The sequence below is a fragment of the Leptodactylus fuscus genome, chromosome 2 (genome assembly GCF_031893055.1).
Source record: "Leptodactylus fuscus isolate aLepFus1 chromosome 2, aLepFus1.hap2, whole genome shotgun sequence".
NCBI classification, from domain to species: Eukaryota; Metazoa; Chordata; class Amphibia; order Anura; family Leptodactylidae; genus Leptodactylus; species Leptodactylus fuscus.
The window spans coordinates 182,921,805-182,940,384 of NC_134266.1; the positions used below are offsets into that span (position 1 = coordinate 182,921,805).

At 38.8% G+C, this 18,580-nt stretch overlaps 1 protein-coding gene across 1 annotated transcript in view; it reads left to right on the top strand.

Moving 5' to 3' along the window:
* COL4A1 (collagen type IV alpha 1 chain) overlaps nt 1-18,580 on the top strand; it is a 113,748-nt gene that overhangs the window by 67,844 nt on the left and 27,324 nt on the right. Inside the window, exons 9-27 of the mRNA XM_075265277.1 lie at nt 898-978; nt 1,067-1,129; nt 1,532-1,567; nt 1,649-1,690; nt 3,495-3,575; nt 3,986-4,030; nt 4,253-4,312; nt 4,428-4,472; nt 5,579-5,632; nt 6,123-6,164; nt 6,699-6,792; nt 6,918-6,953; nt 7,821-7,976; nt 8,351-8,446; nt 11,173-11,262; nt 15,837-15,907; nt 16,025-16,216; nt 17,258-17,426; nt 17,535-17,627. Of these exons, the coding sequence (XP_075121378.1) occupies nt 898-978; nt 1,067-1,129; nt 1,532-1,567; nt 1,649-1,690; nt 3,495-3,575; nt 3,986-4,030; nt 4,253-4,312; nt 4,428-4,472; nt 5,579-5,632; nt 6,123-6,164; nt 6,699-6,792; nt 6,918-6,953; nt 7,821-7,976; nt 8,351-8,446; nt 11,173-11,262; nt 15,837-15,907; nt 16,025-16,216; nt 17,258-17,426; nt 17,535-17,627 (1,546 nt within the window). The remainder of the gene's footprint in view (nt 1-897; nt 979-1,066; nt 1,130-1,531; nt 1,568-1,648; nt 1,691-3,494; nt 3,576-3,985; nt 4,031-4,252; nt 4,313-4,427; nt 4,473-5,578; nt 5,633-6,122; nt 6,165-6,698; nt 6,793-6,917; nt 6,954-7,820; nt 7,977-8,350; nt 8,447-11,172; nt 11,263-15,836; nt 15,908-16,024; nt 16,217-17,257; nt 17,427-17,534; nt 17,628-18,580) is intronic.

Here is an 18,580-nt window from a genome sequence, read left to right on the forward strand (position 1 = left end):
GAACGGGAGATTCGCATCATGGATGTGCAGCCAACAAATCTGCGGCAACTGTGTGATGCCATCATGTCAATATGGACCAAAATCTCTGAGGAATGCTTCCAGCACCTTGTTGAATCTATGCCACGAAGAATTGAGGCAGTTCTGAAGGCAAAAGGGGGTCCAACCCGTTACTAGCATGGTGTACCTAATAAAGTGGCCGGTGAGTGTATATATATATATATATATATATATATATATATATATATATATATATTTATATTTATAGTGTAGGGTAAGGAAACAAAGCAGCAGCAACAATTACAATGCTATCTCCATTGTCATCAATCCTGTTTTGTCCCATGAGACATCCAATGTAGTGTCTCCCCTTTCTCCTAAATGTAATGGCGGGAACTTTTGAATTGTCTTTCTGAGCTTTAATTGATATCAGATAAGCAAATTTCAGGTCCTTTATCAGAGCCCAGCTCAACAATTGATCACCAAGCTGAATAAAAGGGACAAGTGATCACGTAGTCCAGTCTTATCTGTTAGATTTCTGCAAGAATTTTTTTTAGGAATCTTTTAAAACTTCTTGCAGATGTAGGACACATGCAATTGCTTGTATTACAACTCCATTTTTCATAAAGCCATAACAGGGTTGTCACAAAGGTGCATGAAGCCTCTACTATCACCATGTATGCCTCCAATATCCCCCATGCAGAGGATTTTTTCTATTGGATTACACAAAAAATATTAGAATCTATAGGCCATTTCCTATGCATAGGGCTTTCCCATGTACATAAGCCCTAACAGATATTTTGTCTTAATTTTCACTCCCATTCATTTCTTGATTTAGTGTTAAGTTAACTTCCATTATAGTCCAACTCATTTAATCTATTATAATACGTTTACTTTTTCCAGGGAGACCCCGGAGATATTATCGGTATGCAGGGATTAATGATACAAGGAGAGAAAGGCTTACCTGGAATCCCTGGAATACCAGTAAGTTAAATGCACATTATGATGGATTGTAATCAATAGGTTTACATTGTTATTTCATTTTATAACTTTACTATTTGTGTTCATAAAGGGCACACCTGGATTACCTGGTTTAGAAGGACCAATAGGACCTCCCGGTCCACCAGGACGTAGTGTAAGTACCTATTTGAAAAACAATTTTTTTTTTTTTGTAGCATTAGAACTTAAAGCAGTGGTCCAGGAAGTATGACTATGGGATAGGCCATAAACATCTGAATGCTGGGGGTCGGCAATATGCACAGTAATACATTTGCAAAATATCATTTTTATACAGTTAATTTTGGTGTATATAGCATATTTTCTCTAGTTCTAGGTTCAACTATCTTAAACAACCAATTCAGTAGAAGAAGTGACTTGTTCAGTTTTCTTTATATCCCCTCCTGATTTAAAAATGTCCAAGTGTTACAAAAAGTGTTGAAACTATCTATCTCCAATCTACCATAAAAGTATTAGCACTATTCATGCTTCATATATTGTCAATACATACATTCATTATTTTATATCTGTTTTGTTTCAGGGACCACCTGGTCCACCTGGGCCACCAGGATCAAAGGTAGGTGTACGTTATATATTAAAAAATATCAGTCAATTTTAATATAAAACAATTTTGAAAGTCTATGTTTTGCCTTCATAGGGTACAATGGGGCTAAGCTTCCATGGACCACAGGGTGAAAAAGTGAGTAATTTTCTTTATTATAAGTATGAGAAAGCAGGAGATAAATCAGTAAGGGACTAAATCAATTGTCCTCTTTAATAAGCAACTTCGTTTGTGTCAAAAAATGTGCCAAAAATGTACCAATTATTTCATTTTATGACTTCCTCACCACTTTAGAGAAAAGTGGGCCTAGCAGGGCGGAGATCAAAGTGACCCAGGGTGTGATTACCTCAGCCTGATCGATGTACTATATGATTTACTGTAAGACCTACCTATGTTTCTGTGGTGCCTCATATTTGATAAGAATCACTAATTAAGTCTGCTGTATCTGTTTGCAGTGGAAACAATATTTAGGCCTGGTTCACATCTGTGTTCAGTACTCCATTCGGGGACTCTGCTTGAGGACCCACTGAACGGAATACTAAACAAATTAGAAAGCGGTGAGCAATGAAAGCACACGGATCCCATAATTTATAATGGGGTCCGTGTGTTTTCAGCGCATTGTCCATACAGAATATGCGGAGTGAAAAGTAGTGCTTGAAGTTTTTTTCTCTCCGTATGTTTCGTGTGGACACCGTATGGAAAACACACGGACCCCATTATAGTTTAAGGGGTCCGTGTGCTTTCATTGTTCACCACTTTAATGCATTCGGTATTCCTTTTGGCGGTCCCCAAGTGGACTTCCCGAACGGAATACCGAATGCAGATGTGAACCAGGCCTAACACCGATGCACGATCAGCCAGTATTTATTAATTCTCCCCAATGATTACTGCTAATTGCTATGTACTTACCATGAAGCTATGACGAGAACAAGAAAAGCATGACCAGCAGGGTGTGTTTATATGTTCAGGTTTTTAGATGCAGTTTTTTAAAGCCAAAACCAGAAGTGGAATGAAAGAAAGAGAGGTAGCTACTGTCCTTTAACCTTTCACGCCTTTTTATGACCCAAACTTGGTTTTGGCTTCAAAAATGGCCTCTGACATTCTGAACATGTAGATATACTATTAGGCTAGATTAACACAGCAGGAAATGAAGAGAAATTCCATTTTCCGCTACCGTATTCTGCCACTGGATTGCCACAACAGAATGCCGATACAGGGGATCAGAATTCCATTGCAGCTGTCCTTGCTGGTTAGGCTCAGACAATTGGGCTTATTCGGCAGGGACCTCCGAGCCACAGAATCAGTGGCGAGATCAAGCAAGATGCAAATTTTTTCAGTGTCCCACTGCAATTTTACCCTCCCATTAAAACCAATGGGAGGCAGATTCAGGATAGAATTTGCCATCAATTTGGGGGCAGTATCTGCTCCCACACCCGTGGCATATTCCTCTGTGTGAACCTAGCCTCAGTGGCAATCCACAAGCGGTTACTACAGCTCAGCTACAGTGTGTAATATAATCCTAAATTTTATCATCTCTGAAAACAAATAACATTGAATGTATTAGCTTACCATCATTAAAAGGTATGTTCCAGGAATGGATGGACAATTCGGGAATTACCACATTGCTCCTCAAATGTATATGGTGTAGTGTTTCTAAATTGGATGATAAGAGGACCAGATTACTCTCACATTTCCCGTTTCCATTATCTGTTCCTTTATTTTTAATTAAGTGTTCATCATATAAATTTAAGACGTAACACAATACAAGAATGCTTGTTTCATGCTCACATATGGAAAAATACTGCTAATATTGCATTGAATATTTATCATGAAACTATTTTATTATTTTATATGTGCTATACAACACATTTCATTGACAGCTTTGAGAAAAAAAATGCTGATTTTGTAAATATCATGTTTTTTTCTGTCTTTCTTTTGGCAGGGTGAACCAGGACCACCTGGGCCTCCAGGTCCACAAGGCCCAGCACCATTCGAGAAAGGTTCAGAGTGGTATCGAGAAAAGGTAGTGTACCTTTCTATAGAACACAAATTATTTTTGATATACAATATGGCTATTTCATGCAAGAAATACTACATGGTCCTACACTGGAGCCTCATGATCTGGTTATGTAGTTTTTGTATTATTATAAAGCCATTTTAAAAAAAATCATTATCAGAATATTCACTGTAGTTACATAAATGTGACAGAAAATGTAGTATGAGAGGAGCCTAAGATACATATAACATTGAACAGGAGTTAATATGATGTTCCTATATAATATCAATTGTTAATATGCAAGTCATTGAATTACGATCTCCCTGCAGTACCACTCATGTACTTTCTTTCACTGGTTGATAAAAATGAACATGGAGCAGCTCACATAACGTTCGTATTTCTAACAATGTTTCATGTGATCTTTGTCCTTGCCATAGGGAGAAAAGGGTATGCAAGGTAATAAAGGAGACCAAGGTAACACGGTAAGTGCTTTCTCAAAGTGTTTCTAAGATTTCTGTTTTTGTAACATATAGCAGCATATAAAATTTGTTAAGGCATATAGTTACCTAGTTCAATAAAAAGAGGAAGAATAACAAATAACATTACAACATTTATAGAATTTTTTTTACTATTGTATGGGACCTTTTGATTCAGTGAAAAGTGCAACGTTTTATGCTGCAATTATATATATTTTTATATTTTAGGGTGAGCCTGGATTAAGTATCAAAGGTGAAAAGGGTGAACCTGGAAAAGCAGGGCCCAGAGTAAGTGCTTTCAATTATATTTTCATAGTGACAGTCAAAGATATCTGTATTGTACATGTAGTACATGATTCTTATTTTATGTTTTCATGTTTTTTACATTTTTTTTCATACTTAGGGAAAACCTGGGAAAGATGGTGAAAAGGGAGAAAGGGGATATCAAGTAAGTATTTTATCCCATAATAATAATAATAAACAGAGCACAGATAGTTTGATAGCTTAGTAGATAGATAGATAGATAGATAGATAGATAGATAGATAGATAGATAGATAGAGATAGATATAGAGAGATAGATAGATATGCAGCAGAGTTAAGACAAACTTCTCCAATTAGTTAAACTGCTGCAGTGTGATGTCTTATCACAGAAGACAACAAAATTAGAGATGAGCGAATTTTTAAAAAATTCAATTTGGCTTCTTTGCTGAATTTTGCAATACGATTCGATTCATTACAAATCCAAAATGCATTAACAAGCAGTTATTTCCTGTCTGCAGAGAGCCTGTATAGTGATGTAGAACATTGTGCCTTGCCGTAACACTCATAGGGAGTCTGCTGTGGTTTTTAATGATGTCCCACTAGGGGACCTGAGCCAGCAATGCACTGATCGCTGGTTCAGCACTGTAGACTGCATTACACGTGTATCGCAGTCTATAGAGGAAGTCAGACTATGCAGACGCATAGACATCTAAGGGGTTAAAACCTCTGATCAGAGCTGTGCTGCGACCTGGGGTTATGGAGGAGGGTGTTAGCTGTCAGTTACAGCCACACCCGCTCCCGATGCTGTGGACAGTTGCAAAGGGGTTAAAGGGCTGTAACGTCACAAGGCTGACTGGCTGCTGATTGGCTGCATGCATAGCATTATGGGTGATCTTGCATTCCCGGAGTTCCTTGCCCCATGTTATAACATCTGCAGCAGCCATTTTATCAAAAAATGCGATTCGTTACCACGAAGCGTGAAGAAATCCGGATTCTATGCAAATTGAATATTTCATGAAATTTGGATCGAATTCCACTTCGTCAGCTTCGAGTTGCTGATGTCTAAACAAAACCAAAGAACAGTTATTGATAGATGGATAGACAGACACATGGATAGAATTAGATACTCCTGCTTTATGGGTTTGGATCATGTAGAAACAGATAAAATGAAACACGATACAATATACAATAAACATTACTAAAATTATATCAAAAGTCATTGAAATGTATGAAATGAAACAGAACTGTTGATGTACAAATTCAGTGCTTAATGTTTTACTTAAACTATTCAGGGTGTACCGGGTGTACCAGGAATTGATGGAATTCGAGGACAGGATGGACAAAAAGTAAGTACAATGCTCAAGTACTGTGTGCACAAAGTTAAAGGTGACATCGGGACAAGGCATTTCCTTAGGTTCCTTTTATTAGCCCAAGAATCTGGGGGAAAAGACTGTTTGGAATAAGTGGGTGTTTTAAGTCAAAACTTTAAGGACGATCCCAGCATCTTATTACTTTGTTGCCCTATCCCTCTTTTTTTGGGCTTATAGTAACACAATAGGACTAGAGTATCAATTTTTTAAAGCAACAGTTTAATAATCACTATAACAACCAAAATAAATCCATAAATTCCACAATAAAGCGATATTCTTTAGAAGCATTACTTTACTTGTTAAGTATTAAGTTCAATTGTAATCTTGTGGTAATTCATGTAGATTACTGTACAGTATAGAGTGTTCATTGCACAGTTTGTTGTACTATTTGTTCCCTCGCTAGATACTATATCAACATGTAGAATTGTAACTAACATTTAAAGTGTAACTTTTTTTATCTTTCAAGGGAGAAAAAGGTGACAGTGGACCACCAGGACCACCTGGAGTAGTAAGTTGGGAATTTTGAACCCTTCCATAACATATCTATATTAATTACCCTCAGACTTAAGTGTTCTGACTAATTCCCCCTTTGCAGATGCTGAAAATAACAAAATATACATACTTGGCTGGGGATCCAGCTGAGTGTCCATCCAGGGTCTTGGTCTTTCTTTTTTCTTTTTTAATGTAGATTGTTAACCACTGAGTCACTGTCTTGCCCTTTCCCCCTGGTCTTTCCTGACCTTCTGCCCATACATGAATGAGTCAGCCAATCAAAGGCCGAGTAGTGAAGCTCTGTGTGAACAAAACATCACTGCTTAACCACTGTTTGGTCTGTACATGAGCAATGCCGGCACCTGAACAGAGACTGTCTGTTCACTGGGAATTTCAATATGTATATTTTGTTATTTTAAGTCTCTGTAGGGGGTGAAAAAAATGAGATGAAATATCCCTTTAAATTGTGAAAATCCAAATTAAAGAGCATAAATAACTAAATGTCACAATAGAAATGCAGTGATCTTTTTATTATTTTGGTGTATTTTAGGTAATACACGATGGCCAACAAACTGTTACTGGAGAAAAAGGAGATACTGGACCACCTGGTTATCCTGGTAGCAGAGGCGAAAAGGGTGCCAAAGGTAAATTTTTATAGAAGTCAGACTACACATTAAGTGCACATAAGGTTATTATGTTACACTATCAGATATCTAAATTTTGGTCTCAAATTTGAGCAGCATTTTTTAATATTTCTCTTATTTTTAAGGTGAAACTGGATTAACAGGAACTCCTGGAGCTCCAGGTACTGTACCAATTAAAACTGCATATAACATCAACGGCTACTCTCCAAGTACGCCTGGGAGGCACAAGGGAAAAGTGACACCTCCTGCAGTTCAGGAAGAGTAAGGGTCAGTTCACACGGAGTTTTTTGGCAGCGGATTTTGCCACGGAATCCACCTCAAAATCCGCTGCCAAAACCAGCTCCCTTTGAATTCAATGGAAGCCGCTCTCTTCTTTTTTCCACTAGCTAGTAGCGGAAAAAAAATAAGTGAGATGACTCTTCTTGCCGTGGCGCAAGGCTCCCTCCTGATTAGGCCCATTCATTTGGGCCTAATCTGGAGTGGAATGCTTCAACAGGATGCTGGTGCACTGCATCGGCATCCCGTCGAGGCTAGCCATGTGTAATGTTCACACGTGGAATGCAGAATCCACCGTGTGAACATACCCTAAACTCTTCTTCTGTTTATTACAGATTGAGTCTTTCCAATCCTTTTTGTACCTATAAACCAAAATTATATTGGGATGGGAGAGAGGAGTCAATTTGTAGAGCTGTGCCAGGAAGCAAATATGTGCTGCAAAGGAGTGTTATCTAACAAGTAGTAAAATGTTGCGTCTGTTGAAGTCTAAGATTATGAAGCTTTGGATTCAGAAATTTTGGGTTTGATGACATATAAGACAATAAAAGTGGCAAAACTCAGTTATCTGTGTCTTTCAGTACATTTTGTGTGAAATGCAGTCTGTATGTTACAGGAAAATATATTATGTTACAAAAATATTAAAATATGTAAAGACAAACTCTGAAGTGATTGTTCATATAAAAGAAGTGGATTTTAAAATGTATAACTTTACTTCAGTTGATGACTATGAATATTGTTTTTGTAATTTGCAGGTATATCAATCAATGGGCAACCCGGGGTACCTGGATTAACAGGGGAGAGAGGTGAAAAGGGTGAACCTGGACTTCCTGGAATATCCTTAACTGGACAGAAGGGCAGAGATGGGCTACCTGGACCTCCTGGTTTACCTGGCCCACCAGGTCCAATAGGTAAGGAACGAATACTGTATAGTGTGATTGCTGATGTTTCAAGCAGTTAAACTGACAAAAATAGTCTCCTTGTCTATCTATAATGAATATCACATAGTCAGTAGGTGCTGGTGCAGGTTTGGCAGTATAGTTTGATGGATCGAATGCATACCAGGACACATATTAATAGTTTGATGAAACAATACTTCAGATTTACAACTGCTTCAGATTTATCATACATAATATGTATGATACAATAAGACACACACCTATGCATCATCCTAGCTATGGTATATGTATGCCAGTATTTTAAGCCATAGAGTTGCGTAAGTTGATTATTTGATGCATATTTTGTAAATTCTGTTTTACATCATTATTTTTTATTAATGCAACAGATCCAACACAGGAATGTATTCCTGGGCAACCTGGTGAATCTGGACCCCGTGGAAATCCAGGACAACAAGGCTTCCCTGGGGAACAGGGTCAGAAAGGTATGGATTGTGGATTGTGTCTGGATTCTTTGTTCCTGTGGTAGATGAGATATGTTCAGCCAAAATTACCATTTTTCTTAGGGACAAAATTTGCAGGAGACAGTCCTGAATCAAAATGGACTGTTTTATAGAACACTAGCAGAATACCCACGGCTTCGCTCTCGGAAAATATGTTAAATTATTGGTTATGCGAGCTAAAGTAAAATTTTCAGTGTCACACTGAAATTGACATTTTCAGAGCGCTACAGTAAATCTTTTTTTCCACTTTAAATTTTTATTATTTTGGCATTTTACTAATTTGTTGTAACATTGATGTGAACAACTTTTTTTTTTCGTTTCAACATTTTTATTGATTTTATATATTAAATGCCTATTATGTAGTATAAACTATTACAACAATTTTTTAAACTATTTTTTATCAAAAATTAAAATTTATGCACCTTACACAAACATATAAAACATTTACACCAGAGGTGTAACTACCGGGGTAGCAGGGGTAGTGGCTGCCACAGGGCATGGGACATTAGGGAACTGGACGACAGCTGCTACCACTGCATTTTTTTTTTAATAGGCTGTTACTGGCTGGAGTTACTCCAGACAGTAACAGTCCCTATTTGCTTACCGATCCTGGCAACGGCCGAGATCGGTAAGTTACACCGCGGGCCCCACAAACAGTATTATTATACTCGGGGGTCTGAAAAGGCCTAAATTTAGGGGCCCCAATCTCATGACGGGGGGACGCTAGTGAGGGACGTGCCAAATTTCACTGAAATCGGGCGAGAATTGTGGATTTGTATACAGCAGACTACTACAGATTTTGAGTTTTATCTATATAGATTACTGTAAAACCTTGGGGATTGTATATCAGGATTTTTAAAGATCTGGATGGTTTTCTGGCCATTCTTCCTAACAGAAATTGTTCATACTGTTAGGATGGCACATGCATGGTTACTGATCTAAAAAAATCAGCTACAGGGCAGAAAAAGAAAGAATCTAAGTATGCTTGTCCTGGAAGACGATGAAGGATTTATCCAGCGACAAAAGAGCTCAGTAGTAGTAAAGAAAGGGGAAGTTTATTGGGCTTTTTCTAGTGACATATACTGTACAATTTGGCTTCTTACTTTCAATAGTCAACAATGATATTTTGCTGAGTATTTTTATTTGAAATAGAGGAATACCCCTTTATACAGAACACCAGAAAAATGAGTGTGTGTCTTAGTCTTTTTAGACACCTTGTCCAGTGTTGCACTCTGGTTCTCCAGCAGTGGTCTTTGGGTTAGGGACATTACACCTTTAAGATGTCACATGGCTATGAGAGCCCGTGAACATGACATCTCCTTCTGAAGGATTGTCTGCAGGCCCAGCGCAGTTATACACTCTGAGGTTAAATCTGATATCCTTTATAATGTATTACATCCTCATTGTACAACACCCCATTTTAGGCATCTTCCGCTCCGCTATTTATTATTGTAAGATGACACACTCATCTTTCTCATATAGAGGGTCTACAACAGCTGCTAAAGAAACTTTTCTTAACCTCTTCATATGCTATGATGTAATATAACATAATCAATCATCAAGCAGGTTAGTGCTAGGATAGGATAGTGTAATCCCCTACTGGGGCAGAAAAAGAAGAGGACAAAACTACATATTCAAATAAATAAGCATAGCCAATCCACTTTTTCCCATCAAATGCTGATGCCCCATGTTGTGGAAATGTGCCTTTTTGTTGCAGATTTTACTGCGTTTTTTTGCCAAAGCCAAGAATGACTTCAAAAGGAAATACCGATACTTCTACCTTCTACTAAATCCACATCTTGCTTTGGCTCAAAAATTACAGTAAAATTTGCAAACAAAAAAAGTTACGTTTCTACGTTTGTGGCTTCATTTGTGCTCTGCCCCCCCCCCTTTTTTTTTTTTTTACAAAAAAGTTTTTTGTATAAAATATTAAATTTATTTATATATTTATACATACATTAGTGAGTATCAAGCGCTGCGGAAAAGACCGTGCCGGAAACGCATTGCGTTTTTGTCTGCAACACAGAATGTCCGCCGAGTTTTTCTCTGCAGACTTTCTGCTTCTTTTACACTTATATGGAAAACACCAGCACTTCCATGGGTATAATTGGCATGCTACAATTTTAAAAAAAACGTAACGTTTTTTGAAATTGCAGCTTTTCCGCTGTGGATATTTTCTGCAATCTGTGGATGAGATTAGCGAGAATCCCACCCGCTCTGTAGGTACTGTAAAACACTGTGATTTTTGCCAAATCGTGTCCTTTTCGCAATGAGGGACACACAAATGTCCTTAAACCTCAATTAACTGAATCAACATTGTAAAGAAGAGTGGGCCATAGTTCCACCAGAAAGATATGAGTTTGATAATATCATACAGAAAGGAGTGTCAGAAAAGGAATAACACCAGTGCAATGTGTCCCCATATGCCTCTTGTGTCACAGTGTCATTTAATCATTTTAGCATTTCTTGTGTGTTCGCATTGTCAGATATAGTGTTTTGACCTTGCATTAATGTTTACACAAACTGTTATGTATATGTATTACCTATCAAATGGATGTCTTCTTTGTGTATCTCTATACCTTTTCTGATAGATCCTTCTAGATATATATAGTCAGTATACTGTTGAAGCTCTTTATGGATTATACATTTAAAATGATGATGTTAATCTAGCCTTGCAAAGGCATTAAAAATGTTCCTTTTCTTTAAAGGTGACAAAGGAGATGCCTGCCCTGCGTGTGACACAATGCCATCGCCACTACCTGGGCCACCAGGGCCTCAAGGTCCTCCTGGGGAACCAGGTATGATTTCTGTGTAACTTTACACCGACAGCTCACAGTGATTTCTGTCTCTGTCATTCACATCTATTACATATACACACCATGCACAGTTCAATGAAGAGTGGTACAGATTAATTTTCAGGATATGGTGACATTACAAATCATTTGATACCTGTATTTATGCAGGTGAGGTACAACATGGCTGAAGCTCCTATGTATCTTACATTTATGTACTTATGCATCATTGTGACTTTTAGTAGTAGTCAACCCAGTGATCAAATGATCGCTAAATTTCCAGGTTCTTTATTTTTAGATGCACGGAAGTTTCACCTGCTTATACTTTATTACTGCAGTGGCTTCTACATATGGCTTTGAAAATGAATTGCCGACTAGGTGTTCCAGGTCTTCTAGGGCAGAGAATGCTCTTACAACCAAGGTCATTGATACTGGAAGAAGGTCTAGGTTATTGCTGGCTAATAAAGTGCACCACAATTTGGTGTAGTAAGATTAATTTTCTCTTGAATAGGTATCTCTTTAAAAGGTGAAGATCATTGCCCAATTAATGTTGGCGCAATGATTTCTTAGCAGCAGTATTTGCACCTGAAAGTTGCATCACAGGAAGAGTTGATTGATGCTCTCCTGTAGCACAATCCTTTGATGTTACATGTTATCCAGGCTGCCAAGGGGGGAGATGGCTCATTATTTATGGGGCATTCATGCACTTCATAGGATCAAGAGGGATGGGTGACTTGTAGAAGCGTGAGGTCTGCTTGCTGCTGGAGGGCTGCTTGGAGGAGATAACATCTAGTGAGGTCAGGAGAGCTGTTTGAAACCTTTTGTAGGCAAGTCAGCTGGTTTAGAAAACTGGTGCACCTCAGTGAACACCTCGAACAAGAGCTTTGTGGTGATAGACTGTGCATTCCCCACAATAGTAGAAGGCATTATCCTGGAGGCCTGTAAAAGTAATGCCAATAACCCACTGTGTGTGTTTTTCTTATGAAATCTTATAATGAGGAGAACTGCAATGTAAACCTTGGCATTTTATGTGTGTCCTTGGTCTGTTAGTGGAACACCAGATGACCTGCGGAGGCTGTGTGTGGGCGGTAGCTCTGGCACATCAGATGCAATAGGAAGAACAGGGTCAGCTCCATTGAGTGCTGGTAGCTGCCCTGCTACAGGTACCTATTACAGCCCCATGGTTCCATACCTAGTTGCGTCAGATTGTAAAAAAAACAGAAGTATTATTGTAGAACATTTAGTAAGATCTGGACAACCCATTTCATTATTTTTTACTGTAGCCTTATTATAATTCATACCTAACATGCAATGCAAATCCATATATTTCAAGGGAAAATACCTGAGGTGAAACCAAAAACATAATTTTATTGCAATACTACTATTAAAGAGTGTTTTTAATCAAAAAAGCATTGATTATGATGACAGGTCTTCACTTTCACGTTGGTAAGGGTCCGACACCCTGCACCATCACCCATCAGTTATTTTCTGCAGTTGATACACAGAGAATGGAGCAGAAAGCAGAAAGCTTTTAACGCTGTGTAATGGCTGAACTGAGTAACTGCAGCTTGGCTCCTGTTCATGTGATTAGGAGCTGATTTGCAGTTACATGGACCGGCTTCACACTCTAAGAACATCTGATGAGTGGGGATACAGTTATCATATCCTAAACAATATGATATTTATGACTTATTGTTAGAAAAAAATTTTTTAGCTCAGAAAACCCCTTAAAACTCAATATAATTTAATTCTGTGTCTGAGAAAGAAGGGAATTACTAATTTACAACAGTTCCAAATCCTATAAGGGTATTATGAAATTGATCAACATATGTTTTAACTAGACATGGGTGACCCGATTGTTTACAGGCCAGGTTCGACCTGAATATTCCGAATTGTTTAGTTTTTAACAAAGCCAAGCAATTGGTGATTGTAGTGATGAATATATTGTGTAGGAAAAAAACAGAAGAGACGTGTCTTATGATGTGTCAGTTTCATCTGTTTACATAGTGTTTACACATAGTTTGTAGAGTCAGTGAAAAGCTGATTCCATCTGTGCTATTCTGAAACAAATCTCCATTATGTAGGCCAGGGCCCGACATGGAGCACCAAGACCTTATTGGTCAATCTCACTTTACATCACCATGGCTCATACAACTTCTTATTCCTAACCACTTCCGATAACTGATGAAGGTCTGATGCAAAACGGAAACATTTTGTTTCTGGCTGTGTAAAATAATTGGAGTGTTTTTCACAAAATATTCAAAAGAAATGCTACAGTTTTTCTTTATATATTCAAATATGGATTGCGTCCCCCTCTGTTGTACTTCTGAACTGCTGAGTGCCGTATTCGCTACATTTATGGTATCTTTTGCAGATAGGACCTGGCAACTGGGTCAGGATAACAAGGAGACACTAGATGAAGAGGGTGGGGGCAGTGTTGATTGTAGCAATTCTAGCTAATACACAGCCGAAATATCCAATAAACCTGCCATGGGCAAATCTAAGGGAATCTTGCGGTATCAGGGTGGTAGCACTGGTGATGATAGTTTCAGACACATTTCTGCAGCTGCTGGTGTTGATGGCAGCAGTTACATGCAGTCATTTCCAATGTGGTAAATTTTTTGTACATTGCCATCAATTTATGTTTTAGAAATGTGCAAGATCTGAAAACAGAAACTCAACCATCGTGTCATCTCTATGTACTCACATGAAAAGGCATCACCATCTTATTTGACTAAATAGACTTGGTAGTGACACTGGCACGGATAGTGAGCAAGACCGTTCTATTCCTTTTTCTCATGATCTTCCTTGTAGGCAGGCCACATCTACACCTAGCATTACCAACTTCATTACTAACTACTTCTTCTCCTCCTCCTCTTCCATGCCAACATCAGTCATTCATAAGGGAGTGTGTGTTCAGTAAACAGCAACATGCGCCCAGTCATCCAGTGGTCCTGCAACTTAACACACACCTAGCCAAGGTGCTGGCAGTGCTGAAGCTGTCGTATCAATTAGTGGATTCCATTGCATTTCACCAAATGATGATATATGCCCAACCTCAGTGGAGGATTAAAGATGAGTGAACACTGTTCAGAACAGCCATTCCGAACAGCACGCTCCCATAGAAATGAATTGACGTAGCCGGCACGTGGGGGGTTAAGCGACCGGCTGCCGGCAAAGTGTACGTGCCAGCTGCTTCCATTCATTTCTATGGGAGCATGCTGTTCGGACGATCAGAACAGTGTTCGCTCATCTCTATGGAGGATATCTAGCCACCATTATTTCTCTAGGGAACCTTTCTATGGAGGGCACATCCATCTCCTCTGGATCCTCCTCTCTGGACTGCTTCCCACCACCATTTTTACCAGGGCAAGGTGTTGCTTCCACTCCTTACCCCTCATTTTGTGAATCTAAGGTGAAGTGATATCATGCAGTTTTACAATTAATGAACCTGGATCAGATGAGCCACACAGCAGAGGAACTGCAGCACTGTACCCTGCAGTATACCGCTGGATGGCTCCTTGCCAACTCCAACTTGGCAGAGTTGCCAGCAACAATAACACATTTTCCCTGTATGCCGCATGTGCTTAAACTGTGGGGAGTCTATTATATTATGTAGGGCCGCTGTGGAGCATTATACTGGAGGGGAGCACTGTGTGGAGCCTATTATACTGTATGAGGCCACTGAGGAACACTATACAGTGGTGGTGGTGGACTCTGGGGAGCATATTATACTGTGTGGGGCATTATACTGTGTAAAGGCTCCGGGAACCATATTATACTGTGTGGGACCACTGTAGAGTATTATGCCACGGGGGACTGAAGGGAGCTCTTTATATTGTGTGAGGCCACTGAAGAGCATTGTATACCATGTGGCTCTACTGTGGAAAAGGATATACCATGTAGAGTATTATACTGTGGAGTGGAGCTGGGGAGCACTATACTTTGTGGAGAGCAATGGGGAATATTATACATGCTGTGTGGGTAACATGTGACAGGAAACATCGGGAACCCCACAAATTTTGATAGTACTAGGCCCCAAAATTCTTGATGGCAGCCCTGTGTGCTGTCTGCATCATATCTCTCTGACTAAAATCTTGCGCATGTATGGGATGCTCCTTGACCAAGTCATTGCCCATACAGTACTGTGCATGAACTAGCCATGGAGCCATTGAGGCATGCGTGGCATGCACAGTACTATAGGGGATGACAATACTGGGAAAATACTCAGTGCTGTTTCCCGGATAGTCAGCATCAAAGCAAGATTTTAGTGACACTAGATCAAGTTTCTCAGATGGGCTCTAGACCCTTTAGTTCAACATTGGGCATACATTTCACTTTCACTTTGACATAACTTTGGCTGTGTTTGCCTTCAAGAACTAGAAATTGAATAGATAGATTCCTAGGAGCCCTGACAGTGTTATACACTATGTTTTAAACTTGAAATCTGAAACAAATGTGTGACCTGAGCCACCGAAATGGAGCAAATTTTGAGAGGTTTGCTCACCTCTAATTTTAACCAAAACCAAGATTTCTCTTTTTTATTTTTAATTCATTGTTTATTAATTATTTTTCTCAAGGTACTTCTGGCCAACCAGGAAGTAAAGGAGACAGGGGAGAACCAGGCTATGATGGCCCTCCGGGAGTTCGTGTAAGTAGTCAATGTGTAATTGTCTAACCGTAGAAAAATGCATGAAAAAGTGAGTGGAAGTATCAGACACACTACGCAACTATTATTATAATATTATTATAACTATTATTGTTTTAGGGACTACAAGGTACTCCAGGTCTTATGGGAAGACCTGGAGCAAAAGGATCACCCGGCGAAGTTTATTTTGAACCAAAATTGAAAGGTGATAAAGGAGATTCTGGTTTACCTGGGCTGCAAGGTAATCCTGGAAGAGAAGGAAGACCTGGAAGAGATGGCCAGCCAGGACAACCAGGTCCTAAAGGTGTTTCGGTATGAACATTTTATTTCTACTACATGTTTTCCAAGATTAAAGAGAAGTCTGATATATCTCATTTTAATTTCATGAATTAGATGGACGTCTGTAGAGGAACATTTATGCGCTTCTTTATATATTTAAAATGTTGCTTCTATTTATATCTTATATAACATTATATTTTAAAAACCATTCTTGGAGGCAGCCATACATACAAACTTCACTTCTCTACATAATCTACCAGGTTATATGCAATTTGTGGCTACTACAATGAGTGAAATGTAATTGACAGAGAAATGTCATAACTTATTACAGTATCAAGAAAGAGATGCAATATAATACTCACCGCCATAAACCAGAGGCTGATGGGGAAGATGCACCCACAGTGTTATCTGAGTTTTATGTTATAGTTTTTCAATCCTACCATGTTTAGGCATCCAACAGTACAATAATTATACTATTAATGCCTATGATAAAGAAGTTAATAAAGCAAAGTAAGCAAGCTCATACAGCAAAGCTGACAGGAGAGGTACAGTAAGCAACTAAGCATCAGCTATCTGTGAAAAAAAAAATTATATAGATATTCACATACACATTAAAAAGCCCAATATGTTGAATATAATTGAAAAAGGATTTAAAAAAGTGTAAGAATAGATCCAAATCTGACAGAACTTACAGTACCTTAGCAGCAAAATGAAGAAGTTGATAAAACTGTCATCTGCATACTGTGAAAAAATTCAACAGTTTTAATTGCTTGATGGTGCAGATTCTAGATGTCAATTTATTCTTTGCGTTTTCACTTTAGGGTGCACAAACACATAGCAGTTAGGCTATGAAATCAGCATTAAAAACTGCACCATCTGGTGAGATTTTTACCACCAGGATTTTAACAATCTTCAGCCAAAGCCAATACCAAAACACCATCCAAAATGACAACACCCGAAGCTGTTATTTACTACAAGCAAAACTTTTACGTATAGTTTAATAAACACAGAGAGATAGGGTCAAAAATATTCACATGCTTGACTATTTATGAGTTTATTGCTTTTTCTATTTAGGGAACAATTGGAGCCAAAGGTGAGCGCGGACCACCTGGAGATAGTGGATTTCCTGGGGCACCTGGACAGCGAGGTTTACAAGGACCTGCAGGTTCTGGTCCAACAGGACAACCTGGAGAAAGGGGAGAACCTGGAGTACCTGGATTTTCAGGGTTACCTGGTAACCCAGGTATGTGTAATAATGTGTAGTTTTTTGAATACTATACAAATGCCCTTAGAGCCTTTCAAACCAGCTGAGTTATTGATTACATTCTGCTATTTTTTTTTTCCTCTTTAGGAAATAAAGGTGAACCTGGAAAATTAACTATTGTAAGTGGACCACCAGGACCAATGGGAAGTGCAGGTTCCCCTGGATTACCAGGAGAGCAAGGTATAGTAGGCTATTAGTTTGATTCCTTTTTAAGGTGGAGATCTATGGTTTCTTCCACATTCAACTATCCTCCAGTTTGGTTAAGGATTCCAATTCATCCTGAAACCAGTTCAGTGGCATACTAACAACCGAGTTCACTCTGATTGCGGGCATTGCACTGTGCAGTAGCCCCCCAAATTGAATAAATGTCCCCATGTACCGTTGAAATGTACCCTTACCATTGCAGGCCAGCTCCTTTGTGGTGAGATAAAAGAAGCCGACCTGTTCCTATGACAACTGGGAGCTTTATGAAGGCTCCCAGGCTTGTCATAGGAATATTACTATACTAGTGTAACAAATCTCCCATAGACTGCAATACAGTTCAATCAAATAATTACAGATTCAATTCTCCTAGGGGGCTGATAATATAGTAAAAAAAATAAAAATAAGTTTTAAAAAAATAATATATATATATATATATATATATATATATATATCTATATACACTAAATCACCCCACCTTTCCCTAGGATACATATAAAAGCAAGAAACGATTATTAAGCACATACACATTACATATCCCTGTGTCCGGAAATGCCTGGTTTGAAAATATTATAAAAATATTTTTTCCATATTCATTCCAACTCTGATAAAAATTTTAAAGAGGACCTTTCATGAGTTGGGGCACATGTGGTTTTATATACCGCTGGAAAGCTCGTCCATAGAGGAGTATTATCAGGAGGGGAGGGAGGCGTTCCTCCCCGCTCTCACAGTACAGCGCTATAGACGCTGCTGTGAAGAAGGACGTTCCTGACTGACTTACAGGAACGCCCTTCTGATGGTGAAGAGTTATGCGGCACAGATCATGAAAGCCGATAGTACGCTGAATTCAGCGCACTGTCGGCTTTCCAGCGGTATATAAAGCCGCCTGCACGCCAACTCATGAACTCATGAAAGGTCCTCTTTAATAAAAA